Here is a 27,910-nt window from a genome sequence, read left to right on the forward strand (position 1 = left end):
GTCTCTACAAAAATACAAAATGGGTGTGGGGGCACATGCCTGTAGTCCCAGCTACTTGGGAGGCTGAGGCAGGGGAATTATTGAATCCAGGAGGCGGAGGTTGCAGTGAGCTGAGATTGTGCCACTGCACTCCAGCCTGGGTGACAGAGCGAGACTCCATGTCAAAAGAAAAAAAAAAATGTCCTCACCATGACGTATGCAACCCTATACCATCCAGCCTCATTCCACACCGAGCGCACCTCCTAGTCCTCTCCCCTCATGCCCTTCTCTCCCTCCTTGATGGCCTCCATGCTGTTCCTCAAACACTCCAGGCGCACACTGCCTCTGTTCCCTCAGCCTAGAACACTCTTCCCTGCAGACACCCCTTACCTCCTTCCAGCCTCTCCTGAAATACCACCTAGTTGGTGAAGCCTGCTCTGACCACCCTGTTTAAAAGCATGAGATCTGCTTCTAATAAAGTTAAACATACACTTACCACCAGGTCCAGCAATTCCACTCCGTGGTAGTTACCCAAGAGAAATGAAAATATGCATCCACACAAAGAGTTGTTCACAAATGTTTATAGTAGCTTTGTTTGTAATAGCCAAGAAATGGGAACAATCCGTATGTCTGTCAACAAGTTGAGTGAATAAACAAAATACGGTGCATCCATACCATGGAATCCTACTCGTCAGTAAAAAGGAACACACTACAGATACACTCAGCAACACGGGCGAATCTCAACCAAGTCCATGATGCTGAGTGAAAGAAGCCAGATTCCATTTGCATGAACTCTGGAAAAGACAAAGCTGATTTACAGTGAAAGAAAATTGATCTGTAGTTTCTTTGGGTGGGAGTGGATGGGAGTCAGGGGTTGACTGAGAGGAGGCATGAAGGAACATGGTGGGATGATACAGGAATTCTAGCACTTGTTTCTAGTACCATACAACTGTCAAAATGTATCCAACTGTACACCTAAAATGGGCCAACTTTATTATCAATTAAACCTCAATAAAAAAAGGAAAAAAGTCCATAGTTCCCCATCCTTCCCTGCTTCGTTTTCCTCCTTAACATTTTCACTCTGGCAAGTATTGTCTGTGTCCCCTCTGGAATGTCAGCTCCTCAACGGCAGGGATTTTTACCTGTTTTGTTTTCTGTTGCATCTTCAATTCCTAGAAGAGCGTCTGGCCCACAGTAGGTGCTCAATGGATACTGATGAATGAAGGAATGAATTCAGTCCCTGCAGGCTGATTCATTGACAGGGATGGCTGTTTTGGAGTGTCCATACACCCACCCCACCTGGAGGTTGCAGAACAAAGGCGAGATGGGAGGGCCTGTGAGACTGTGGGCAGCGGCATCATTCCATCTGGGGCCGTGTCATCGCTCAGGCATTTGGACGACGCTATTCCCGGGGCAGTCTCATGCCCACCAACCACCTTGGCGGGTGGCCCAGCCCAGAACCTGATGTTCATTGGCTGGGATTTCCTTTGGGTGCTGTGTTTGTGGAAACCCAAATATGACCGTAGAGGGTGGAGCCACAAAACCAAGCTGGGGAGAGCCCACAATGAGGCATGAGGTTGCCCGGGGGCGGTAGCTGGCTGGGCCTGCAGGCCTGCTTGTCTGTCCCTGTTTCAGGTTTCTTGTCTACTTTCACTTGACTTTAAATGTATTTTTATTTTTTCTGCACAGATAACACATTCACATCATTCAAAATTCAAAAGGTATGTAAAGTAAATAGTGAGTCTTGCCTCCCTCCCATCCTTGACCTCAACCTGCCGGTTCCCCTCCCCCGGGGCAGCCAGTGTGCAGGGGTTCCCAGGATAATTCTCCAGGGAAGTTCTGTGCCAGTACAAGAGTACATGGGCATGTGTTCCTGCTTCCACCAGCAGCTGAACGCTGTGGGTATCATGCCACAACTTGCTTTGTTCACTGACCTGTATCGTGTATCTTGTGATTCCTGTTTGCAGGACGTCTTTTTGAGGGCTGCCTAGGATTCCGTTGCATATCTGGGCCTTGTTTGGACGAACGAGGCAAGATGGTGCACTTCCGGGTTCTTCTTCACCACCAACTCTTCCCGCGCGGGAAAATGCAGCCGGCGCCCAGGGAGGGTGCAGACCAACTGGGCATGCGCCAGGTGACGTCAATCCGAAGAGACCAAGATTTACCTGGTCGCACCTGCGGAACGCCCCCCGCCCCCCCCCCCCCACACACACGCCCGTGCCCCGCCTATTGCCCGCCCACTCCTAGAAAAGCCGCTCTAGACCAGGGTCCCACGCGAACTTCCCAGTCCCACTCCTGCCGGGATGTCGGGACTGCGGGAACTCCGTCGGAGAGCCCCACTGGGGGGACTCTGTCGGCCTCCTTTGCCGGAGGCCAATAGACCTCACCCCCACACCTTAAGTGACCAAAAATAAATGTGCAGTTTTGCTCCTACACTTGCCTACCCGCTGGTTCTTTTGTGCCTGCTCGGCTGGTCTTAGAAAAACAAATCAGGCCTGAGTTTCTTCAGCCATTTCTTCAATAATTTCCAATTATTTGCTATTGTAAACAACGGTATAAAAATAACTTTATATGCTTGATATGGGGATAATTTTACATTTAAGTAGTTACTTGCCAACATTTAAATGGTGAGAGAATAACATGCCAAACATTTTTTGCAGCCTCACTAATCAGGAGAACTTGGAAGCTTTGGCCCCACTGAGTCCGAGATCCTGGGTGATGACAGTAGGCTGGGCAGGGCCTCTCCATTCACCTCCGTCCCATCCCTGATTCGCCAATAGGAACACTGGAGACAAGACAGGGAGTGGCACACCTACCCAGGGACACAACACATGTCACCGGGGCTTGGACCCCAGAGGGGTGAGTGCCCGGGGCCTCTGTCCTCCCTGGCTGTAACCTCAGTCACATGGCTTCCCCCTTCTGAGACTATGCTGGAGGAAATGGGAACCCTGCGCACTTCATCATGACACCCCCTCCAAGGAACGAACTCCCCTGGAGCAGCTGGCTCTGTACTGGACACACAGTTGGTGCCTGGGGCTTGGTAGGTGTTCATTAGGTGGTTTATATATACATTATTCTTCCAATGGTTTAAAAGTGTAAATATTGACAACAAACTACTTTTTTTTTTTTTTTTTTTTTTGAGACAGAGTCTTGCTTTATTGCCCAGGCTGGAGTGCAGTGGCACAATCTCGACTCAGTGCAACCTTAGCTCCCCAGCTCAAGTGATTCTCCTGCCTCAGCCTCCTGAGTAGCTGGGATTACAGGCGCCCACCACCATGCCTGGCGAATTTTTGTGTTTTTAGTAGAGATGGGGTTTCACCATGTTGGCCAGGCTGGTCTTGAACTCCTGACCTCATGATCCACCCACCTCGGCCTCCCAAAGTGCTGGGATTACAGGTGTGAGCCACTGTGCCTGGCATACAAATTACATTTTTTAAAACCTGTGCAGTGTATACAATGCTAGTCCTGATAGTGCCCCAGTGCCTGGGATGAAGGGATTTGTCCTATTAGCAGACACTGAGGTGGGGGTGGCCCAGCAATCCACCCAGTGCAGAAGTAACAAAGATGTGATTTGAACCCAGGCCACCTGGCTCCAGGTGCTTATAATCATCACACCTTATCAGAGACCCAGGGCACCGGTGGTTAAGGGAGGGCACTCTTTGATAGTGAGACCACACACACACACACACACACACACACACACACACACGTGCACCAGGTGACAGGACAGGGCTGGGCAAGACAGGCTTGAATCATAACTGCAATGTAACCTCAGTGAGGCAGCTGTCATCTCTGAGCCTCAGTGTCCCCACCAGTAAAGTAGCTACTGAACAGGGGTGAAATTAGAAACAAACCAAGAAAAAGATTTGCAAGCTGCAAAGGCTGCAGGCCTCTAGAGGATTAAGGGATTTATCCTGCCGGTGGACACTGAGGGAGGAGGGACCATAGGTGGGGAGGGAGGTCTGGGACATCCAGCAGGCCCTGTTTGCCCTTAAGAACCTTCCAGGACTGCCTGGCCCAGCTGTCAGGTGGCCTTGATCCCAGCCCAGCACCAGGCTGGCAGGCTCCAGACAGAGTCCCCTGGCTCCAGCTGGGCGCCCCAGGGAGGGTAGGGGCCCAAGCTAGGGGCTGGGCTAGGCTATTTTCAAACGCCAGAAGGCCAAAGAGAAGGCCCCAGCTCCCTTCTCCCCCATAGGCCCTGCCCCTCCACAGCCTGGAGTATTCCTTTCCTGTCCTAGAACCTCCCTAGAGACCACAAATGCCTCACAGCTCAACTGCAGAAACCAATGAACAGAAAGGATCGCCCAGCTAGAACTTGAACCCAGACTTCCTAATTCCAGGAGCTAGTTCTTTCCAGCATTCGCTCACTCATTTTCACTCATTTCTTTATTTGCAAATGTTTATGGAATGCCTATACTTCCCCTGAGGCTGAGGACACAGACTACAGCAAGGCCAAGTCCCTGCCTGCCGAGCTGTACTGTAGTGAGAGATCCAGAAGAGAAACAGACAATGTGGCCTCTGGCTAATACAAGCCAGGAGGTGATATGTGCTAGGAAGAGAAATAAACCAGGCCAGGGAAGTAGAGATTGTTGGATGCTGACTGCTTAGCTGGAGGGGCAGGGGGGGTTGTGGTGGGTGGGTAGGGAAGGCCCCTCTGAAGAGGCAGAGACGGAAATGAAGTGACAGAAAGAGTCGTCAGAGTATCTGGGTAGGATCGATACTGGTAAAGGCAATGGCAAGTGCAAAGGCCCTGAGGTAGGAATGTGTCCGGGGTGTTCCTGGAACAGGAAGGAGGCAGCATGGCTGCAGCAGAGTAGGTAAAGGGGAGACTGGAGGAGTAACAGGGTCCCAGATCATGAGGGCCTTGTGGAGGAGTTAGGCCTTTGGGTTTTATTTCAGGCTGCCTGGCAAGACAGACCCTCACATTGTTCAAAGGCTCCAGCAGCCCCACACCATCTGGCCCTGGTGCTTCAGGCCCAGCCCCACCCACCTTTTCTCTATTCCTGGAATCGACTCCTCCCACCACAGGGCCTTTGCACATGCCCTCCATCTAGACTCATTTTCCACTCCTATCTTTCTTCTCCTCATTGTCTCCTACCTATCCTTCACATCTCAGCTTAAATATCTTTGGCTTCTCAGATCAACCCGGCCGGGTCAGCAATCTCTCCTTTCAAAATCTACTCTCAATGGTCATAAAATTATTAAGATGATCAATTAATGTCTGTCCACAACATAGGCTGTGAGCTTCCCAAAGGCAGGTGTTTTGGTCCATTTTGTTCATTGCAATATCCTCAGGGTGGGACCAGCAGTTGGTACATAGGAGGCCTCAATAAATATGTGCTGCATTTGTAAACAAATGAGTTGCACAAACACTTTATAAAGATCATCTCGTTTCATTCAATTTTATCCAATTTATGGAAGCTCAGAGAATGAGGCAACTTGACTAAGGGTCAGACAGCAAGGATGGAAGAGCCAGAACTGGAGCCCAGATTTTTTTTAAATCCAAAACTGAGAAATTTCCCTAGTTCTTTACCTGTACACATAGGTAAGTTGTTTGAAAATCAGCTACAATAATTCCTCCCTATCTGTACTCATGCCCTGTGTAATGTGACTAAGAGATGGAGTCTATGCCGGGCACGGTGGCTCACACCTATAATTCCAGCACTTTGGGAGGCTGAGGCGGGCAGATCACAAGGTCAAGAGATTGAGACCAGCCTGGCCAACATGGTGAAACCCTGTCTCTACCAAAAATACAAAAATTAGTTGAGCATGGTGGCACACACCTGCAGTCTCAGCTACTTAGGAGGCTGAGGCAGGAGAATTGCTTGAACTGGGAGGCAGAGGTTGCACTGAGCCGCGATCGTGCCACTGCACTCTAGCCTGGGCGATGGAGCCAGACAAGCCAGACTTGTTTTCGAAAAACAAAAACAAAAATGAGAGAGAGAGAGAGAGTCTATTTCTCCATCCTTTGAATCTGACTTGGCATGTCACTTGGGCTATTAGGACATTTATAATCTTGACACAAGTAGAGGCTCAAAATGCACTGTGCGTTGGAGCTTATCTTCTCTTGCTGAATGTGGAACCCTGAGGTCACCATAAGAATAAGCCCAAGCCAGCCTCATCAAAGCAAATGGAGGCACCCCAGCAAACAGCCTGCCAACTGCTAGGCATGTGAGTGAAGCCCTCCCAGACACCCCACTCTCAGCTGACTGCAGCAAGGCAAGCGAACCCAGGTAAAACCAGAACTGCCCAGCTAAACCCAGGCCAGACTGCCAATTCACATGGGCTAATAAGTGGTTTTAGGCTTCTGGGCTTAGAGTGGTTTGTTATGCAGCAAAACCTCACTGATCCACATACCTGGTGTACACACCCTCTGAGACAACACACTCTCAAGAGTACACAGATGTAACTTCATAAATGGCCTCCATAGAAAGTCTGTCACTGCCACACAGACACTCACACACCCCTTGCAGGACACACACACACACACACACACACACACACACAGCCATCACTCAACCCCAAACACCCCTTTGTTTAGACAACTTTCCTGGCAGCTTGCATGTCAATGTCAATGCCTATCTGGGAATGGGTGAGTCAATACTGCCCAAGCTCTATGTCCCTGGCCCTGCCCAGCCCAGGGCTGGGCGTGGAAAAGGCATCCAGTAGATCTGTGTTGAATGAATGGATGAATAAAGCAAAGGGCATGGAATGAGCCAGAGGTTAGCACCAGTGGGTAGACAGGAGAGGATCAGGTAGCTACAGGATGGGGTGGGGACAGGAGCTGTGCATCTGGATGTGAGACAGTGCAGTGTGTGGTTAAGAACCCAACTGCATGGGTTCGAATACTGCCTCTGCAGCTTATTAGTTGTGTGACCCTGGCCTTGGACTCTCTTGGCCTTAGTTTCCCCATCTATGAAATTGTGATAAAAATAGGATCCCCTTCCATGGGTCTTTGGGAGGATTTGATGGGATAATACATGGAAGTTCTTCACACAGCCCTTGGAACATAACAGCTGTTTACTACCCTTACCCACCAAGACCCTCTTCCTCCGATGGTACTTCCTCTGTGAAACCCACTCCCTAGCTCCCCTTGTCCCCTGCCATCCACAGCCTCCACTCTATCCCACAGCTCTAGTGAGCCCCTCAAGGGATGGGGAGATCATTGCTATGTACCCAGCACCCATAACAGAGCCCCAGACAACATGGTTAAGGAGTGATTGCAGAATGACAAAATGATCCTCATTTTACAAATAAGTAAATCTGGGCTCCCTGAGGTGCTGAGACTCCCAGAGGTGCTGAGGTGTTCCCAGGTTAATGCAGAGGCTGGGGGTGTGGAGCTTCAGTTTTCATCACTCTTGGAAACCCACACGGGCAGGGATATCACCTATCTGGCTACCTTCCTACTCTGCCCAGCACAGCTCCTGGCACGTAGTGGATGCTCACAAATCCTTATCTTACAGACTGTATTTGAGATTCTATTTTTAAAATTGTCTACAATTTTTTAAAATGGACAGGGATGCTTCTTTAAAAGCACTTGAAGGGTTTTAGGATGTGTAATGTTAATTATGGGGAGATTGAGGGTGTCAAAGAATTAAGAGAATTAAGGATGGGTTAAGAGAAAACTGAGGTCAGGAGATCGAGACCATCCTGGCTAACATGGTGAAACCCCGTCTCTACTAAAAAATACAAAAAACTAGCCGGGTGAGGTGGCGGGCGCCTGTAGTCCCAGCTACTCGGGAGGCTGAGGCAGGAGAATGGCATAAACCCGGGAGGCGGAGCTTGCAGTGAGCTGAGATCTGGCCACTGCACTCCAGCCTGGGCCACAGAGCAAGACTCTATCTCAAAAAAAAAAAGAGGAAACTGAGCAAATGAAAAAAAGCAAAGCCAGTAGTAACTCCAGGAAGAACAAAGAGTTGTATAGGAAAGGAAATGTAACCAAAATATATGACTAGGCTTCGCAGGAAACAGTATTTATATAGTTCTAATATAAATAACACTAAAATCCACTTCACAAAAAATTGTGATAAATGCCGATTGAAAGGGGGGGACCAAAAGCTAAATCTTTCTTGATAATAATCATTATAAGAAAAAGCTTGACTACTCATTGGTTAATGTTCATTATTCTAAGCCTTTTACATGTTGAATCCTTACAACAATTCAATAACCTAAGCACTATTCTTATCACCCTCATTTTACAAATGAGAAAACTGAGGCCCAAGGAGGTTAAGTTACTGCCCAAAGTCATACAGCCAGAAAGAGGAAGGGCTGGGATCCAAAGCCAGGCAGCCAGGCAGTGGAGGCTACACTATGAAAACATCAGACCAGAAAGTCAGTCAGTATGTGCCTAAAATTGGTCAGACACAGTGGCTCCCGCCTGTAATCCCAGCACTGTGGGAAGCCAAGGTGGGCAGATCACTTGAGGTCAGGAATTCAAGACCAGCCTGGCCAACATGGCAAAACCCCATCTCTACAAAAAATACAAAAATTAGCCAGGCATGGTGGCATGCACCTGTAGTCCCAGCTACTTAGGTGGCTGAGGCAGGAGAATCACCTGAAACTGGGAAGCAGAGGTTGCAGTGAGCCAAGATCACACCACTGCACTCCAGCCGGGGCAACAGAGTGAGACGCTGTCTCAAAAAATAAATAAATATATTATATATATATATATATATTTATATATATAAGGATATAAAAATATGTCCATGGTGGGCAGGCAGGAATCGGCAGGAGAGCGATGCAAGAAAACTTTCTGAGGTGACAATGATGCTTGATACTCTGATAGGGGTCTGGGGTACAGTATGCATTTGTCTAAATTCAGCAAATGGTACCTTTAAGATCTATGCATTTCATTCCACATAAAGCTTACCTCCAGAGGAACAAAACAAATATTGAATTCTAGCTAATGGCATGCATACTAAAGTACTTTAAGGGAAGTGTACTGATATTTGCAACTTTGAAAAGCTTTATTAAAAAGTAAGTTGTGTTAATGGATGGAGAGATGGGTAGATTCCTGACAGAGCAAATATAGTGGAATATTAACAAGTGTGCTTTAGTAGGCAGGTATATGAATGTTCACTGTATAATTCTTTCAACTCTATGTTTGAAATTTTTCTTAATAAAATGTTGGAAGAAATGTATGAGTGAATTATCTGAAAAATAATATTACCTTTTTTTAATTTGTATTATACTTTAAGTTCTGAGATACATGTACAGAATGTGCAGGTTTGTTGTATAGGTATATATGTGCCTTGGTGGTTTGCTGCACCCATCAACCAATATTACCTTTCTAAAAACCTGGATGGGGTGTTCACTCCTTTTTTTTTTTTTTTTTTTTTTTTGAGAGGGAGTCTTGCTTTGTCACCCAGGCTGGAGTGCAGTGGTGCAATCTTGGATCACTGCAACCTCCACCTCCAGGGTTCAAGCGAATCTCATGCCTCAGCCTCCCAGGTAGCTGGGATTACAGGTGTCCGCTACCATGCCTGGCTAATTTTTATATTTTTAGTGGAGATGGAATTTTGCCACCTTCTCCAGGCTGGTCTTAAACTCCTGACCTCAAGTGATCCGCCCGCCTTGGCCTCCCAAAGTGCTGGGATTACAGGTGTGAGCCACCGCACCCGGCCAGGTGTTCAGCCCACCCGATCGACCAGCCTGGATAGGGGACCAGCACAACTGTAAGCCCTCTTATATGCACATCTAATTGGCGGCCAGCTGCAGCGCGCTCTCACCTATATCCCCACCCTACCCTGGGGTCCTAGAGTCAAGGAATTCCTATAGCCAAATTCCTCAGCCCTTTCCTGGTCCCCCGTACACAGGATTATCAGGCAAGATGAGGGGTCTCCTTGAATGTTTTGGTAGCAGGAACAGAACTGTTTAACCAAGGACAGGAACAGGCCTCTGCAGCTACACTCCATCCTCTGCCAAAAGGGTAAACTGAGGTCCGTGGGGGCCTGCCTTTCCCAGGGCCCATCTACCTTCATGATAGAAGTGAGCAGCCAGGTTGCCTGGTTCCCAAATCGACATGTATATAATTAGCTGGTGGGAAATGGATCAGGGAGCAGATCTCATCTCTGCCTAATTAGGGGCTAGGCAGCTGGGGCCAGGCTGGCCTGGGGGAGCTGCTTCGGAGGCTGGGCAGCCCCAGGAGACAGGGCAGCAGCTGCAGGCCCTCCAAGGGCTCACACTCCAACTGGAGGCAGAACAATAGAGGGGCTGTTTCCACAGATCCCCAAGGCTGCAGGGTTGTAGGAGGGAGGAGTGCAAAAGCCCTCCCGCCCTGCTCCCTCCACAGAGGCCTGCAGGGAAGGCGGGAGGCTCAGAATCCTGGAACAGGGGGAGCCCTCCCAAGACCAAGCCATAACCATTGGAGAAGTCAAGACTCAATCTGGCACCTTCCCCACTTCCAAGAATCCCGCCTTGCTCTCTCCCCAACAGACCCTCCCAGTGGATTTATGGAAAGGTATTCTCTTTGCATCTATCCCCTGGTCTAGCTCCTGGGAACAGCTCTGGTTTTAGGGCAGAAGTTCCTGAGTATACCTGCTTTACATTCTATGATTATTTATGTGCTGAATGTTTAGTTGCCCATTCTCTTCTCCAGACTAGGACAGGGGCCATATCTGTCTTATCCACTGCTGGGCACCCAGTAGATGCTCAGTAATAAAGTGACCAGAAGAAAAGGCTGCCAAGATGAGAAAGAGTGGTGGGGTATGTGTTGGGAGAACCAGGAATACAGACTGCTATGTGTCTGGCAGGCAAGAGTGTGACCCCAGGCTGTCCTGCAGACCTGCTATGTGACAGTCTACAAGTCGCTATCCTTCCCTGAGCTCAGCATCCTGCTCTGACAATAATTCTGGTCCTCAGATGGCTACCTTGAGGATTCAAGCACTGAACCCTCCTTCAGAAACAAGGTGTCACCCACCAGTCCTGTGACCTGAACCTCAATTTCTTCATATGTAAAATGCAGCCAGCCCATCCACCTTCTTGCGTTACTCGGAGGCTGCCAGGTCACAGCAAGGGGCAATGACTAGCCCTGAATTCCAGCAGAGGTGTCCAGGAAATCTAGTCTTTGACACCTCAAAGGGCACCACGTCTGCAGATCCTGCCTGGATTCTCTCTCCTGACACCATCACTCCTTCAGCATGGGGACCCTGGAGGCCCAGCTCCTGCACTGTCAAAACTGCTGGGCACCACGGGGGGTTGTGGGTAGGTCACCACCCTCCTCATGCTTGTCTCCCCACCTGTATCACAAGCTCCAGTCTCGTGAGCTGGAACACCATCCTCTTCTAGAACCCAATTTTCCCTTCTTTCACCAAACTGTGCAGGCCAATCCCAGGCCCCTGGGGGCTAGTTGTAGACAGGCAGACAGACAGAGAGATGGACAGCTGGGCTGACCTGGATGTTTGTCAACAGTCCAACGGAAATCTCCTCTTTATGCTTAAAATAAAACCTACATCAAACCTGTCACCAGGGCCCCCATTAGAGCTTCCTGTTTCTGAGTGCTGTAGCCAAGGCAGCCTGTGAAAGGAAGCACCACCCACCCCCTCTCCACTCCCACTGTGGGGCACCAGAGAGGCCACCACCACTTTCGCCCTTTGTAAGCCCAGCCCTAGCCCTAGCTGCTCCACTAGCCAAGGTGGGGTCTCCTAGTAGGTAACTGACCTGGAGGGAGACTGGAAGAAGCTGAGGCCTCAAAAGCCCAGTGCCAGCCCCTTCCTTCCCCTCTCCCCAGGTATTGGAATATAGTATGAAAGGCCCAGAATGCACCAGTGCCCCAACCCAAGGAGGATTGTGCTGCCTAACTCTCCTACTGAGGCCCAGAGGGAGACTGGCTTGTCCAAGATCACCAGGCAAGGCCACTCATTTTGTGCCGTCCACCCCAAGTCTCTCGTCCTCCAAAAACTCCCATTTCCCATCCTCACTCTATGGTCTGTGCGACTTCAAGTTCAGGGTTTGCCCTCTCCAAGCTTCCTGCCCCCTTGGGAACTGGGCAGGGCTTGGATGAGGATGGAACACTCATGGCGGGGGAGAGTCTATGCACCCCATCGGCCTTTCCCCTGCAGGCTCCCTTCCTGGTGCAGGGGAAAGACCCCATTCCTAGTCCCAGCTCTATTCCAGCCCACTCATGGCTGGACCTCAGTTTCCTCCTTGATGAAGCAGGCCAGCCTGCCTTCCAGGAGAGTTATGAGAACCCACCGCGGGGACATGTCTCCAGCCAGGCCAGCTGCTATCATCATGCCCCACCACTATATCTCGGGGTAAACAATTACTGTTTTGATGGCCCCACCCCAAGACCTCTTACTCCTTCTCTTGTGAACACAGAAGAGTCTGAAGGCCCAGCCCTCGAGAAACAAGCATTTGTGTTTATTAACCAAGGGGAGGGAAGTCAAAGCAATGCAGACTCCTAACCAGTCCCTCCTATAGTCTGCCCACCTAGGCCAGCTGCCAAGGACTAGGAAGAGCAGTGGCTAGGCCCCTCCCCACTGCCCCGACCACAGGGTGAGTTCCGCTGGGTAAGGAAGAGGAAGTCAGCAAACGACAGAGGCCAAGGAAGGAAGGAGGAAACAGAGCCGCTGGGGAGACAAGATTGAGGAGATCCCTTGGCCCCTCACTCTCAGTGGGGAGGGCAAAGCACCCCAAATGCAGGCCCACAAGAGGAACTAAGCAGGAGTACACTGTCAGAAACCTTGTATTGGGGTGGGGGGAGGGGGTTCTCAAGTGTCCAAAGTCAAGAGCAAAACCCTCGGAGAGTCAGTCCTTGCCCAAGAATGCTGGTCCAGCCTCTAAGCCTTTGCCTCCACACCAAGTTCACACCAGGGTGGAGCCTCTGACATGGCCATCCAGAGAATGGATGCAAGAGAGGTCCAGGGACCACTTGCCTCTGTAAGATCTGTCCTGTGGCAAATTCCCCAGTGGCATCTAGCCTTCAGCTGCTGGGCTCTCCCGTGCCTGCCTTAACCCATACAGCCACTTGATCACGCGGGCATTGCGCTCCACCACCGACACGCCATAGGGAACGCGCTCCCGGGCCCGCTCCTCAACAGTAACCGAGCTGCGGCGGGAGCAGCCCCCTTCAGAGCTGCCCGGCCCAGCACTGGGCCCTGCCAGGGACACGATATCTGAGCTGGCCCGTGCCAGGTGGGCCACACCCAATCCTCTTGCCTCCTCCGGGTCCAGGCCGCAGAAGTTAAAAAAGCGCTCAAGGTCAGCAGCTGCCCTAGAAAAGCGCTCGCTCAAGTCCGACTTAGAGCGTTGCAAACCCGGCGGCCGGGCTGGGCTGGAGGCGGCGGCAGGACCCGGTGATGGGCAGAGCCGGGCTGGCGACGCAGGCAGGGGGCGGACGTCCACTCGGCGGACCGCAGAGGTACTGGGCGGCGGTCGTGGAGGGGTGGCTGGGGGAGGCTGGCCGGCTCCCTCTGCCCGTCCAGGAGTACGGCTGGCCTCGGCAGGGGACACGGGACTATCACACAAGTTGATGAGGCTGCTGAGGATGTCCAGGTCCAGCTGGGGCCGTCGGCAGGGGCCAGGCAGGGCTCGGCGGCTGGGCGTGAGCACTGTGCGGCGAGTCTCTGGGCTAAAGAGTGGCTGTTTGGACAGCAGGGGCTGCACAGGTTGCTGGCGGGTGTTGGCCACATGCAGGCTCTTGACGTACTTGGCCTTGTCGGCCTCCAGGCGCTCCACAGCACTCGGTTTCCGAACTCCACCGTCTGCCGGCCTCCGTAGCAGGTAGCCAGGGACCTTGGTCCGAAGGCGGCAAGGTAGGGCGGGGGCGGCCGGGGCTCCAGGGCTCAGCGTGTCCACAGGCATGGCTGCTGCATATCCCGAGGGCTTTGGTCTGAGGAGACCGGAGAAATGAAGAGCCAGAGATCCAGGCAGAAAGTAAGCAGCTGAACACCGGCAACTGCTGCGGTGGAGAGAGAGAAAAAAGGCCGAGAGCGCTCAGACAAAGAGGTTCAGCCACCGCTGAGAGAGGGGTAAGACGCCTTCCCTATTATAAGGTAGAGACCACGCCCCTCCATAAGGAGCCAATCAGCAGGCAGAAGGCAACAGCTGCGGGGCCTAAGGCCCCACCCACACCCCCTCCCTCCTGCCCCGGGGGAACCAGGCCCAGCTGAGGCCAAGAGAAGAAAAAAGGTGCTGGAGAAGAAAGACCTGGGCAACCTGGGCAGAAAAGACAGGGCAAGGCACGCGCTAAAGGAGCAAGGGAGGCTCCAGGCTCTGTGCTACGCACCAGTCAACTCAACTTCAGGCCCTCTCAACAGCCTCATTTTTTGGATGGAGAAACTGAAGCCCAGAGAGGCAACCAGCTTGCTTAAGTTAACCCAGCTCTGCCCCTTACCACCAAGAAGGAGGGTGCTGCCACAGGGGTGTAGGGTTAAATGACCAAGAAAAACGGCTCCAGCCCCACACCCCATCTGGACTTCCCAAAGGGAGCCTGGTACCACCTCTACCCCTCACCCATCCAGGCAGGAAGCTGCCCTATGCCATCCACCCGCCTAGACATGCCAGGCCCCAGGCAAAGGGCAGAGCTTATAGGGAAGGAGCAAAGAAAATCTCCACCCCCGCCCCAGTGGAGTCCATACATCCGTCAGCTTCCAGCATGGAACTGGATGGCCCACGGTGATCCACAAATGCCTGTCACGTGGAAACATCAGCCCTGAGCTATGCTGTGCTGAGAGAAGCTGGAAAGGTCCCAAATCACACAGCCCTGCATGGAGGCATCTGGCAGACCCTTGATCTGCCTGCAGCCATGGAATGGGCACTCACCTGGGAAGAGGGCATACACCTGGATGCACAAGTGTCCACGTGGTCACCCAAGTGTCAGAGCCTGATGTCCCAGGCATTAAGCCAACCCCGACCCTGCTTCCAAGGAAAAGTCCACAGAGTCACCCCACAAGGCCCCTTGGTGATGGGGCAGAAGAAAACCCATATACCAAGTCCCAAACATTCTCATCTGTAAAACAGAGGGGGCAGGTACTTAATCTAGGTGTTCCCCAAGAGGACATGCAGTTCAAGCCATCTAGACCTGTGCTGTCCAGCTCAATAGCCACCAGCCACATATGGCTATTCAACCTTAACTTTAAATTTAAATGAAATAAAAACATAAAATTCCATTCCTGAGCCACACTAGTGGCATTTCAAGTTCTCAGTAGCCACACGTGGCCAGTTGTCACTGCACTTGGCAGCACAGAGTAGAGCATTTCCATCCATGGTAGGAAGCTACATTGGACAGCCCCACCTAGACATCCAAAAATCCAGGAGGGAGCGAGTCTGGATCAGGGTGGGGAGGCAGGGATCCCTGCTGGGTGCCATCCTCCCTATAACCTCCCACAAGCCTATGGGTCATTGTGCAGATGGAGAAACTGAGATTGAGAGAATTGACTTTCCCAGGTCCCAGAGTAGATAAATAAGGCACTGATTTCAATACCACATCCTGTTTCTCCCCTGCGCTCCTGACCCCCTCCCCACACTATTCCTTTTCTCCTTATTCCCTGCACAAGTACTCTGTTTGTGTATGGGTGTTTTATTCTTTGTTGTCCCCATCCCCCTAAAATATCAGCTCCATGAGGGCAGGGGTGTGGGGGGGGGCAGGTGGGGGTGGCTTCACTATACCCCAGTTTCAAGATATTGCCCTAGACACATACTAAGGCAAAATATTCAATAAATATTTATTGGACTGAAATATTTATGGGAGCCAGATGTGAACTGGGTGATCAGAGATGAACTAGAGACATCTAGGTACCCTGCCTGCTGCAAGGTGGTAGAAGTATTGTTCCAGGAAGCTGGAAATCCAGACTTACATAAAAACTCTAGATTCTTAAAACTGTTAGCATATTCAATAATAATAATTAAAACACTGCATGTGCAGCAAACAAAATATGTCTGCAAACGTATCTGTCCCCTCCTCCATCTGGCCCCCAACCACCAGCTGGAGACCTCTGCCGCAGTGATAAGTTGGGAATAGAACCTTGGGTGCTGCTCCCAAGGCAGGAGAGATGGAGTGGATGGGAAAGGAAGCCTTGCTCCACCAGGGCCGACCCCCAGGAGACCTCAGGTGGAAGGACCTGACAGGAAAGGAGCATAGTAGAGGCAGCCAAACTCTGCCCCACCCCCAGGCCGCCACCTCCCAAACCAGTCCAACCCGTCCACAGTGGCAGTTCCCTCGCGGGCACCATCCGGATAAAGAGGGAGAAGGAGGTCAGACGGGCGGGGCCGGGGCAGAAGCCCCGTGCACGACCCCGATCGGGCCCCCAGTCCCTGCGGCCCGATCTGCTGGCCCTGGTTTCCCCTCTGGGGGGGCTGGGACAGATGCGAAAGCCAACCCCGGATTTGGCGCCGCGGGCCTGCCGGCCTTCGGTTCGCCCACCCGCCCGCTGTGCGCCTTGCGCAAGCAGCTTCACCTCTTTACAGACTCGGTTACCTTCTCCGTGAAATGAGGTTAAAAATAGACCTTCCTGAGCCTCCAGGTCATGATAAGGATGGAGAGATCAAACAGGTCAAGGGCTTTCCTCAGCATCTGGCAAAAAGGCGGAGCCACAAACCAGGCTACTGGTCTTTAAGAAGATTTTGACTACCCAAGTCCACAGACCACCCCCACGGAGGGATCTCTAAGCAAGCCCCACGAGGGTCTGTCCCAGCCCACACCGCTGACAAAGCAGGCCCAAGACAGGCTGATCAGTGTGCTCACCTCAACAGCCCCATGTCACGGGTGGGCAAACGGAGGTGCAGCGGCTCCTGCCAGGTGAAGCCAGGGTCCCAAGTCCCAAAGCAGGACTCAAGGTCCCCTCTGAGGCCGCCTCTCACCGCCCAATGCCCCACCCACGGATTCAAATGCCTCCCATGAATGCCCCCAACCGCCGGCCCTTCTGGTTTGCATCCCCGTGGCACGCATCCCCACCTCGCCCCCTCCCCACCAGCTCCCCGGCGTCAGCCTCCAGAGGCCGCGGGGCAAGACTAGGGGGAACTCAGATCCCCAGTCTGGCTTTTGCTCTCCCTCAATTCCGGGCAAGCTTGAGGAATCCCGGTGGCGGGGGATGGGGGGACGGTTAGCAGGGCGCTGTGTGACCCTCGCCACTCGCCGCCCCTGAGTCCGAGTTGGCCTGGATCTCAAATGAGGGAGCAAGCGGCACGATCCCCGCGGTCCTCTTGAAGCCGAAAGGTAGATCCCTGCCCCGTTTCCGCCGTCCCAGGGTGGAGGGGTACTCGGGCCGCCCCCTACCCCAGGCTGGGCGCCCCCGACTCAGGTCCGCACGTACCTGGCTGCGCCCGCGCCGCTGGCCTGCGCTCCTCCCGCCCGGCCCACCTGGGGCTCCGGTAACCTGAGTTTGCGCAACTTCCGGCGGCTGCGGGCAAGTGAACCCGCCGGTCCAGGTATTACCCGAAAAGGGTAAGGAAAGCCAGGCAGGGGCCGGAACCCGAGCCCCGGCCGCTGGCAGCTGGCCTGGCTCAGTAACCGGGTCCAATCGGCTCCAGGACCACCCAGGGAAGTTCTTCCCGGAGCCGAGACCCGCCCACCGCACAGCTGGCGCGCGGAGTCCCGGTGGCTCCGGCAGGCAAGCGCACCCATCTTAGAGACGGACAAACGGAGCCCCCTTCCCTGACACTCAGAAGGACCGCCAGGTAATGTTCACTGTGCCAGGCACGGGAAAGTGTTTTTCTTGGTATCAGGTAACCCATTTTAATCTTCCCAACAATGGCTATCTGATGAGTTCTATTGTTACCCCATTTGACTAATGGTAAACTGAGGCTGGGAGAGGCTGAGTCACTAGCCCAAAATCACTCTGGGGAGTCCAGCCTGCGCACTTTCCCTCCAGACCAAGCCTTAACGCCACCACTTTCTAGCTGTGTGTCCCTGACCAAGCTGCAGGACCCTCCTAGTGCTCCATTCCGTCACATGTAGAGCCCATCCATCTGGAACAGGCTGAGCGTGAGGATGCCGTAGCAGCCTTGTGAAAAACTGTTAACATTGGTAACAACAACCGTCATAGTAACAACAGTAACTAGAATTTTGGGGTGCCAGACACCATACTCATTTAACCCCCCAGAGCCCCCTCATTTTATCCCATGAGACTGCACCCCTGCAGGAAGGAATTCCCAGAGGGTGGTGACTGTCACCTCTTCCAGCCCAAGTCCTATAACTCACTTCAGGTAGGCACATTTGATAGGCCATTTTTTCACAGGAATCCTGAGGTGCAGAGAAGGAGCTGTCTCCCAGGCCTCAGCCTCAGCCCTCTGCCCCGCTCAGGCTGAAGAGGCTCCTGTTCCATGTCTGTGCCTGTGGGAGCTGGGCCAGGACTAGGGTGTAGGGCATGAGGAGGCCGGCAGTGATTCACATCAGCTTTCCCTCCCTCCCCCTCAGCACTGCAGCCTCCTCCAGTCCCTGACTTTACAGGGAATGGGGCAACAATCCATCATCCTCCAAATGGCCTGCTGAGCCCTGCCTAGTCCTCCACTGAGGCAGACATGGAGGATGGGGAGGGAAGGCTCCTTCAGGCACTAATAGTAGTAACAGCAAAGCAACAATAATTATTTTCATAATAGAAAAGAACAGTCCTTCCTTTCCAGCCCCAGCCCCGGACCCTACAGCTGCCAAGATGCTGATGCCTAAGAAGAACCGATTGCCATTTATGAACTCCTTTTTAAGGAGGGAGTCATGGGGGCCAAGAAGGATGTGCACATGCCTACGTACCTGGAACTGGCAGACAAGAATGTGCCCAACCTTCATGTCATGAAGGCCATGCAGTCTCTCAAGTCCCGAGGCTGCGTGAAGGAAGAGTTTGCCTGGAGACACTTCTACTGGTACCTTACCAATGAGGGTATCCAGTATCTCCATGATTACCTTCATCTGCCCCCAGAGATTGTTCCTGCCACCCTATGCCACAGCCATCCAGAGACTGGCAGGCCTCGGCCTAAGGGTCTGGAGGGCAAGCGACCTGCAAGACTCACAAGAGAGGAAGCCGACAGAGACACGTACAGACAGTGTTCTGTGCCCCCTGGTGCTGACAAGACAGCCGAGGCTGGGGCTGGGTCAGCAACCGAATTCCAGTTTAGAGGCGGATCTGGTCGTGGACGTGGTCAGCCACCTCAGTAAAACTGGAGAGGATTATTTTGCATTGAATAAATGTACAGCCAAAAAAGAAAAGAACAAATCTCATCTGAGCACTTTCTTTGTACCAGACACCATTCTAAGCTCTTTACAAAATGTTAACTCATTTAATCCTCACACCTACTCTGTGAGGTCTACTATCATTATGCCAATTTTCAGATGAGAAAACTGAGGCTCCAAGAGGTAAGGCCACTTGCCCAAAATTCCAGAGCTGATTAATGGCAGAGCCAGGATTGGAACCCAGGCTCACATCTGGGGAGGCGAGGTGGAAGAGACAGTGTTTTCCGTGTTGGGCTTTGGCCACTTACCAGATGTGCCCCGCAAGGAACTCCTGAATAATCTACTGCCTCGTCGGCTGGACCCCAGAGGGAGAAGCCACCTTAGGAAGCACTCCCTGGTTATGGTTCTAAGTCTCAGTTTCCTCTGCTGTAAAATGGGGGCAATAATGGCAATGTTTTCCCAGCAGAAATAAGGTCTCATTACTGCTGTGTTTAAACCCTCCTGTGGCTCCCTTAACAATAAAATCCAAACTCCCTGCAGTGAGCCAAGATTGCGCCACTGCACTACAGCCTGGGCAACAGAGCAAGACTCTGTCTCAAAAAAAAAAAAAAAAAAAAAAAAAATCCAAGCTCCCTACTTGGCCCTCAGGCCTTCCAGGACTCAGTCCTTGTCCAAATCTCCCAGGTTATCTGCAACCTCTTTCCTGCTGTGGCCACAAAGCCCTCCCTGCTGTTCCTGAACACAAGGTCTTTCCTGCCTCAGGGCTTTTGCACGAGCTGTTCTCTGCCTGGACTCTCTTCCTTCACCCCCTTCAGATCTCACTTCAAATGCCATCTCCTCCAAGAGACCCCCAAGAGGGGGTGTCAGCTTTTTCACCCATTTTATTCCCTTCCGAGCACTCATTACATCCTGTTATTTTAGATACTCTTTTATCTAGGATAGGAAATATAATTCGTTTCCTTATCTCTCCCACTGGACCATGAGCTCCATCACACCCTTCCAATTTTCTTCCTCCAGGGACCAAACAAAGAGGAAATACCATTGAACAACTAGCTGGACTGGACCCAGGCCACCTCAAAGGCCAAGGCCACTCATCAAGAGGTATACATTAAATGTATAAAGCTTTTTCTTATATCAATAAGAAAGAAAGAAGGAAGAAAAAGAGAGGAAGAAAGAAAGGAGAGAAAGTTATACGTATCTATCAAGAATAACACAAAAGTGATGTTGTGTCCTTCTCAGTACATGGTGTCAGGAGGCTTCTTTTTTCTTTTTTTAGAGATGAGGTCTCACTGTGTTGCCCAGGTTGGAGTACACTCAATAGCTCACTGCAGCCTCAAATAGGTGGGCTCAAGCAATCCTCCCACCTCAGCCTCCTGAGTGGCTGGGACTATAGGTACATTACCACACCCACTCATAACAACAGTTTGTCTTAATCTTAGTGATCAGCCAATTCCTTGGCTAAGGCAGTATCTGCCAAATTTCTCAACTGTACAGTTACTATTTTCCCTTTGTAATTAATAAATATCTTGTGAGAAGAAAAAAAAAGGCCAGGGTCCCTAAGCACCAAGCCTCCTCTCCAAACCCTGACCCTGCTCCTGGCCTTTTCAGACCTGTCTTACTCTTCCTCCAACTTCAAGTCACCACCATTCAAGCTGGGCTCTGACCACTTCTACCCAAGTCCTCTTCTTTCTCCAAAGCCACCATATACAAACCTCTGCACACACTGGTTCTGCTGCCTGCAGTGGTCTTTGCCACTCCATCCCCCTGGCCATATCTGTAAGGTATAGCATGGACTCCAGAACCCATTGAAATCCCAGCTCCACCAATGATTAGCTATGAGACCTCAGATAAAATACTCAACGTCTCCATATCTCAGTTTCCCTAACTGCAAAACAGGACTCACAACCGTGCCTCCCTCTCTGCATGAGGCCCATGTATGAGAAATGCCACCAAAGCATGGGCTATGATAACTATTCAACCAACTAGATCATTCAGTGCCCGGCTCCTTCATCAGCCCAGAATGAAGGGAGGCCTTCATCAGCCCAGAATGCTGATCCACTACTCTCAGAGGTTACAAATCTAAGAGAAGCACAGGTAATAGTTAAGAATGCAGAGTCATGGCTGGGTGTGGTGGCTCACACCTGCAATCCCAGAACTTTGGGAGGCCAAGGTGGGTGGATCACGAGGTTAGGAGTTCAAGACCTGACTGGCCAAGATGGTGAAACCCCGTCTCTACTAAAAATACAAAAATTAGCCCAGCGTGGTGGCGGATGCCTGTAATCCCAGCTACTCGGGAGGCTGAAGCAGGAGAATCACATGAACCGGGGACACAGAGGTTGCAGTGAGTCGAGACGGCATCACTGCACTCCAGCCTGGGTGACAGAGAGAAACTCTGTCTCAAAAAAAAAAAGAATGCAGAGTCACTTGTCACTTGAATAGACATTTCTCCAAAGATATACAAATGGCCATTAGGCACAGGAAAAGATGCTCAACACCATTAGTCATTAGGGAAATGTAAATTAAAACCACAATGAGATACCACATCACACCCCTGAAGATGGACATTACCAAAAAAAAAAATACAAACAGAAAATAACACGTGTGGGTGAAGATGTTGAGAAATTAGTACTTTGTGCACTGCTGATGGACACATAAAATGGTGTAGTCACTGTGAAATGCAGTAAAGTAGTTCCTCAAAAAATTAAACAGAATTACCATAGGATCACCCAGCAATTCCATTTCTGGGTGTATACCCAAAACAATTAAAAAAAGGAACTCAAACAGATATTTGTACATCCATGCTCAAAGCAGCATTAGTCACAACAGCCAAAAGCAATCCAAGTGTCCATCAAGGGATGAATGGATAAACAGAAGGTAGCATATACATAGAATATTAGAATAGAATATTATTCAGCCTTAAAAAGGAAATTCTAACACATACAACAACATTAAAGGCATTATGCTAAGTGAAATAAGCCAGACACAACGAGACAAATACTGTATGATTCCATTTATAATACCTAGAGGTACCCAAAGTGGTCAAATTCACTCAGACAGAAAGTAGAACGGTGATTGCCAGGCACTAGGGGACAGGCAATGGGGAACTGTTTAGTGGGTATGGAGTTTCAGTTTGGGAAGATGAAAACATTCTGAAGATGGATGGTGGTGATGGTTGTACAACAGTGTGAATGTACTTAATGCCACCGAACTGTATACTTAAAAGTGGTAACAATGGTAAATTTTATTTTATATACATTTTAATTCACTCACCGCCCCACCCCACCCCCCTAAAAAATGTAAAATTTAGAGCCAGACTCTCTGGGTTCAAATTCCACCTCTAGGTTATCTTATGCAAATTATTAAACCTCTCTTGTGCTCAGTCTCCCCTCTGCAAGACGGAAATAAGAACAGCAGTAATTACCTTACATCACAGAGTTGAGGGAATTAAATGAGTTCATACTTGTAAAGTACTTGGAACACAGTAACTGCTCAAGAGGTGTCAGTGATTTTTATTCTTTGGTGAGGGGGTGGGAGGTGTGGTTTCCAAAGGTTATAATTTTCATGACATTCTACACCCAACCCGCCCCCTTCCTTCCACCTGCTTCTTTCTTTCCCTTCAGCGGAAGCCTGGCCTAGATTTGGGGAGGCCCTTGCTTGCCCCAGAGGAGATCAGGAAGGCTCCAGGCAGTGGCAAGGGGCCAGCCAGCAGGACAGCCCCAGCTCAATTTCAGCCCAGCTGTCCAGGTCAGGGACACCCAGCTGGGCTGCCTCCAGAGCCATACCAGGCCCTGAGCTATTTCTGGAGGCCTCCCAGACGCTGGTGCCCTGGCCTGCCCAGGAGTCAGCCTTGCTCAGGGTGGCCTTGAACTAACTTTAGGAAGGGAGAAGGGAGTAGACTGTGGAATGGGTGTGGATGTGGACATCTAGGCCCACTGATATGCTCACCTCTACTATGTTGATCTTCTAGGCCTAGGTCTGCACTTGAGGTTGCAAAATGGGGACAAAGGATTTTGCAGTGAGGACAGAATGAGAGAGATAATACATGCAAGGTCTTGGGGAAGGACCTGGCACACAGGATTAGAAAGGTGAGGGGGAGGCAGATCCATAGCCAAGCCCACTTCCTATCCTAGACTGCCCTCTGCCCAGGCCTGAGTGCACCATCATGACTTCTTAGCTCAGCCCAGAGACTGAAGAAACTTAGTGTCACAGAGCAAGTCAGGGACAGGGCAGAGGTCTCATGATTTATAAATATGCATACACACACACACACACACACACACACACACACATATAAATATTATTTTATTTTATTTTTTTAAGACAGAGTTTCCCTGTTGTCACCCAGGCTGGAGTGCAATGGTGCAATCTTGGCTCACTGCAACCTCCACCTCTCGGGTTTAAGTGATTCTCCTGCCTCAGCCTCCCAAGTAGCTGGGATTATAGGCTCGTGCCACCACATCCGGCTAATTTTTGTATTTTTTAGTAAAGATGAGGTTTCACCACGTTGGCCAGGCTGGTCTGAAACTCCTGACCTCAAGTGATCCACCCACCTCGGCCTCCCAAAGTGCTGAGATTACAGGTGTGAGCCACCACACCTGGCCTTAATTTTAAAATTTTTAAAATAGATGATACATGCACACAACTCAAAATTCAAAAACGGTAAAGATAATGAAGTTTTAAAAAAAAAAAAAAACCTCCTCCCACCCTGTCCCCATTTCTCCTCCCTGCAGGCACCACTGTGACCAGTTGCTTATCCTTCCTGAGAGACTTTAGGCAGATGCAGGCAAGTATGAATATATATTCCGTCTCCATTTTTACACATACGGCATCATGATGCTATGTGTACCATTTTCATCTTGTTCTTTTTGCTCAATAGTATGTTTTGTTCTTTGTGCCACATTAGTACATAAAGAGCATGTCCTTTTTCCCAGCTGCACAGTAGAATTTCCCATCATCCCCTACTGGTGGCCACTTAGCGTGTGTCTCATTTCTGCCTACAAACCACATTGCAGCATCACTGCATCTACATCATTTTGCTGAGAAGTGGGACAGCTGAGTCTGGGGGATGCATTTGTAATCCACAGCCAAGTCCGCTTTCTATCCTAGACTGCCCTCTGCCCAGGCCTGAGTGCACCATCATGACTTCTTAGCTCAGGCCAGAGACTGAAGAAACTTACTCAATGTCACAGAGCAAGTCAGGGACAGGGCAGTGGTTTCATGATTTATAAATATGCATACACACACACACACACACACACATACACACACACACACACACATATATATATAGAGAGAGAGAGAGAGATGGGAGGACTGTGCTTCATGAAGGCTGTGTGAGTTAACCTCCTGCCTGCAGAACACACAAATGGTCCATGAACATTAGTTTCAGTTATCTTGATTGCTGAGGTTCGGGGCATCCCTAAATTTTGCACTGGTGGTGAGGACCTCAATTGCCTCAGCCCCTGCCTTGCATCACAGTGGGAGAAGATGATAAATTTGCCAATAAGTAAAATATATAGGACATAAGGTGGAGTAAATGCTACTGAGAAAAACAAAACATGCAAGAACAAGAGCAGGGCCTATGAAGTCAATAAATAATATTTGTTGAAAGAATAAAGGAAAGGCTTGTTTTCTTTCTGAGTGTTCGGAGATCCTGTCCCCAAAGCCAGGGGGAGGCTCCAGAGGAGAGGAGATATGTAACTCCCTTATGAAGAGATTCAAGACTCTCAAAATGCATGACTCTGAGTGTCAAGGATTCTAAGATTGAAGCCAGAGGGACCAGAAGCTAATAACCACTGCATTGTCTGACTGGGACTTAGACAAGAGGCTTAACTTCTTAGAACCTCAGTTTCCCCACCTACAAAAGGAGACTGACAATAGCAACCTAGGGGGCAGGGGGTGTCCCCAGGAGACAGAGCAGGGTCTGGCCTAGGTCAGATGCTCCTCCTGAGGGGATCCCGGCCCCACTCCCAATTTCAAAGTCTCTGGTGACTAGTGGCTTTGGGTCAGGGACAGGCTCTATTCCCTTCCCCAAACCAGGGAAGATTCCCTGGAGGCCAGCAGCGACTCTGGGGGCTGGAGAATCTGCTGCCCCTGTATCCAGCCCAGAAATGTCAGTCCCGTCCGATGCCCAAAGAGTGGTCCTCTGAGAGGGGGGAGATCTGGAGTTCAGAGCCCCGTAGGCAGAAAGGCGCCAAATGAGCCGAGTCCAACCCCGGACTGCGGAGAAGAAAGACGCCCAAAAGGGGTATCCCGAGGACAGTGTGGGGCGCAGGGATAGGTGATCCAGCCAGGGGTCCATAGGCCGTGTCCCTGCCGATAAAACGCTGGGAAAATGACTACCAGTTGCCCGTCTAGACCTCTCAAGGCAAGTCTAGATATGACTAGACTAGGGGCTGCGAGGTAGGGCGGAAAGCCTTGAACTGGATTCTCTGCCAGAGCTCGCCGAGCCAGGACACTTGCCTCTCTGAACCTCAGAGTCCTCATCTGTGAAATGACACGCAGGTACGACGCGGGGAGAAAGCAGACAGCAGGCGCTCGGGGAACTGAGCCCCCCAGACCCGGGGTCGCATCCGGAACCACCCGCGCCCTCACCTGGAGCCCGTGCTAAGCGTGTCCCGGCTCCTTCCGCGCAGTCTTCGGCGAGGCTGACAGCTCGGACCCGGGCTGGTAGTGGCCGCTCCCAACGACGCCCAGGAAGCCCCAGCCCCGCGTGGGCACCTTTGGGGTCCCCTTCGGAACTGCCCTCCGCAGTCGAGCTGAGCGGATAGCCCTGACTGTCGAAGGCCCCCACCGCAGGGAAAGTCCCTCCAGCGCCGAGAAAGGGGAAGTGAGCACCCCGCCCCCCTTCACTCCAGAATGGTTCGCCCCGGACTTCCTGATTGGTTCCTCGCTTCCGTTCGAACGGCGCGCCGCCGGGGTTGCCAGGCTACCGCTTAGCTTCTGCAGCCCGAAGGAGCGGCGCGGCTCAGCAGCTCCGCCCCCTCCTCCCAACCGGCCCCACCTTCTTCCTGCCGCCGCTTCAGACCCGGCGCCTGGTTCTTTCCCTTCCTCCTCCCTCCTGCTTGCAGCTGGGACTTCCTCTAGGACACCAGCTGGAAGAGCTCCAGTTAGAGGACCCTGGCTGATTCCCAGTCCTGACTTTGACGCTAACTCCCTATGTGACCCCGCACAGCCCCTTCCTTTCTCTGTTCTCCTAACTGCACGATGATGAGTGAGTTAATTTTAAAATGTGCACACCCAGCAGTCCCGAAATTTACAAAGGAAATGACCAAAGATATGAGCAAAGATTAATATTGCTCAGCCTTATTCATCATGGCAAAATAATGGAAACAACTTAAATGCCTCTTGAAAGGGGTTGGTTATATAATTCCATCCTGTGGAAGAGCTAACTTAATTGAGCGTTTTACATGCCAGGTAGCTTTACAGAACAATTCTTGTCAAGGCTTATGACATAACCCTCTAAAAGTACTTTTAATTATTAACACTTTCTTTTTTTCTTTCTTTCTTTCTTTTTTTTTTTTTTTTTTGAGATGGAGTCTCACTCTGTCGCCCCAGCTGGAGTGCAGTGGTGGGATCTCAGCTCACAGCAGCCTCAGTCTCCTGGGCTCAAGCAATCTTCCCACCTCAGCCTCCCAAGTAGCTGGGACTACAGGTGTGCGCCACCACACCCGGTATTTTCTGTATTTTTTGTAGAGACGGGGTTTTGCCATGTTGCCCAGACTGGTCTTAAACTCCTGGACTCAAGTAATCTTACCAACTCAGCCTCCCAAAGTTCTAGAATTACAGGCATGAGCCACGCCGCCTAGCCTAATTATTCCCACTTACTGATGAGGAATATTATGCAGCCATTAAAAACGAAGCAGCCACCAGGAGCAGTGGCTCACACCTGTAATCTCAGCACTTTGGGAGACTGAGGCAATCAAATCACCTGAAGTCAGGAGTTCAAGACCAGCCTGGCCAACATGGTGAAACCTTGTCTCTACTAAAAATACAAAAATTACCCAAGTGTGGTGCCACAAGCCTGTAATCCCAGCTACTCGGGAGGCTGAGGCAGGAGAATAGATTGAAGCTGGGATGTGGGGGATGCAGTGAGCTGAGATCATGCCACTGCACCCCAACCTGGGCAACAGATCATCTCAAAAAAATAAAAATAAAAGTGAAGTAGCTAAAAGATATTTAAAGATAGGGGAAAATGCTAAGTATTAAATATTGATTTATTTATGTTTTTTAGAGACAGGGTCTAGATCTGTTGCCCAAGGTGGAGTGCAGTGGTGCAACCACAGCTTACTGTATCCTAGGATGAAGCAATCCTCCCACCTCAGCCTCCAGAGTAACTAGGACTGCAGGCCCGCATCACCATGTCAAGCTACGGGTCTCACTATGTTGCCCCAGGCCAGTCTAGAACTCCTGGCCTCAAGTGATCCTCCTGCTTTGGCCTCCTGAGTTACTAGGATTACAGGCATGAGCCATTACACCCCTCCCAAATTTTTTTAAAGTACAGGATGCTTCAAAACACTATGTACAGCATAAATATGTATTAAATACATATGTGTATGTGTATAATCATCTGTAATCACAGCAGTTAATTTCGTCTTTGTGTTTTTGTGAATTTTCCAAATTTCCAATACTTGAACATGCCAAAAAAGTATAAACGAATTAATTCTAAGGGCCTTTAAGGTGAGAAAATTTTATAGCAGTCCATCTAAATTGCTCAGTTTGGAACCAGCTTCTCTGTTTTATTCCAGCTGGTGTCTTTCATTCTTTGTCTGGATTGCCAATAATTGAGAACTTACTGCGTAAACCTCTGAGTGGGCAGGGGAGGAAGCT

At 50.7% G+C, this 27,910-nt stretch overlaps 1 protein-coding gene and 1 pseudogene across 1 annotated transcript; one reads left to right on the forward strand and one right to left on the reverse strand.

The window, feature by feature from the left end:
- Positions 1–12,316: 12,316 nt before the first annotated feature.
- FAM110A (family with sequence similarity 110 member A) lies at positions 12,317–25,924 on the reverse strand. The gene is made up of 2 exons (XM_023220358.2): positions 25,676–25,924; positions 12,317–13,879 (listed from the first exon to the last, which is right to left on the reverse strand). Exon 2 carries the CDS (start codon positions 13,780–13,782, stop codon positions 12,895–12,897), a length of 888 nt encoding a protein of 295 aa, XP_023076126.1. The 5' UTR covers positions 13,783–13,879; positions 25,676–25,924; the 3' UTR covers positions 12,317–12,894.
- On the forward strand, positions 18,570–19,066 carry LOC116418550 (annotated as a pseudogene).
- Positions 25,925–27,910: the final 1,986 nt, after the last annotated feature.

Source organism: Piliocolobus tephrosceles, chromosome 20 (genome assembly GCF_002776525.5).
Source record: "Piliocolobus tephrosceles isolate RC106 chromosome 20, ASM277652v3, whole genome shotgun sequence".
Lineage (NCBI taxonomy): Eukaryota > Metazoa > Chordata > Mammalia > Primates > Cercopithecidae > Piliocolobus > Piliocolobus tephrosceles.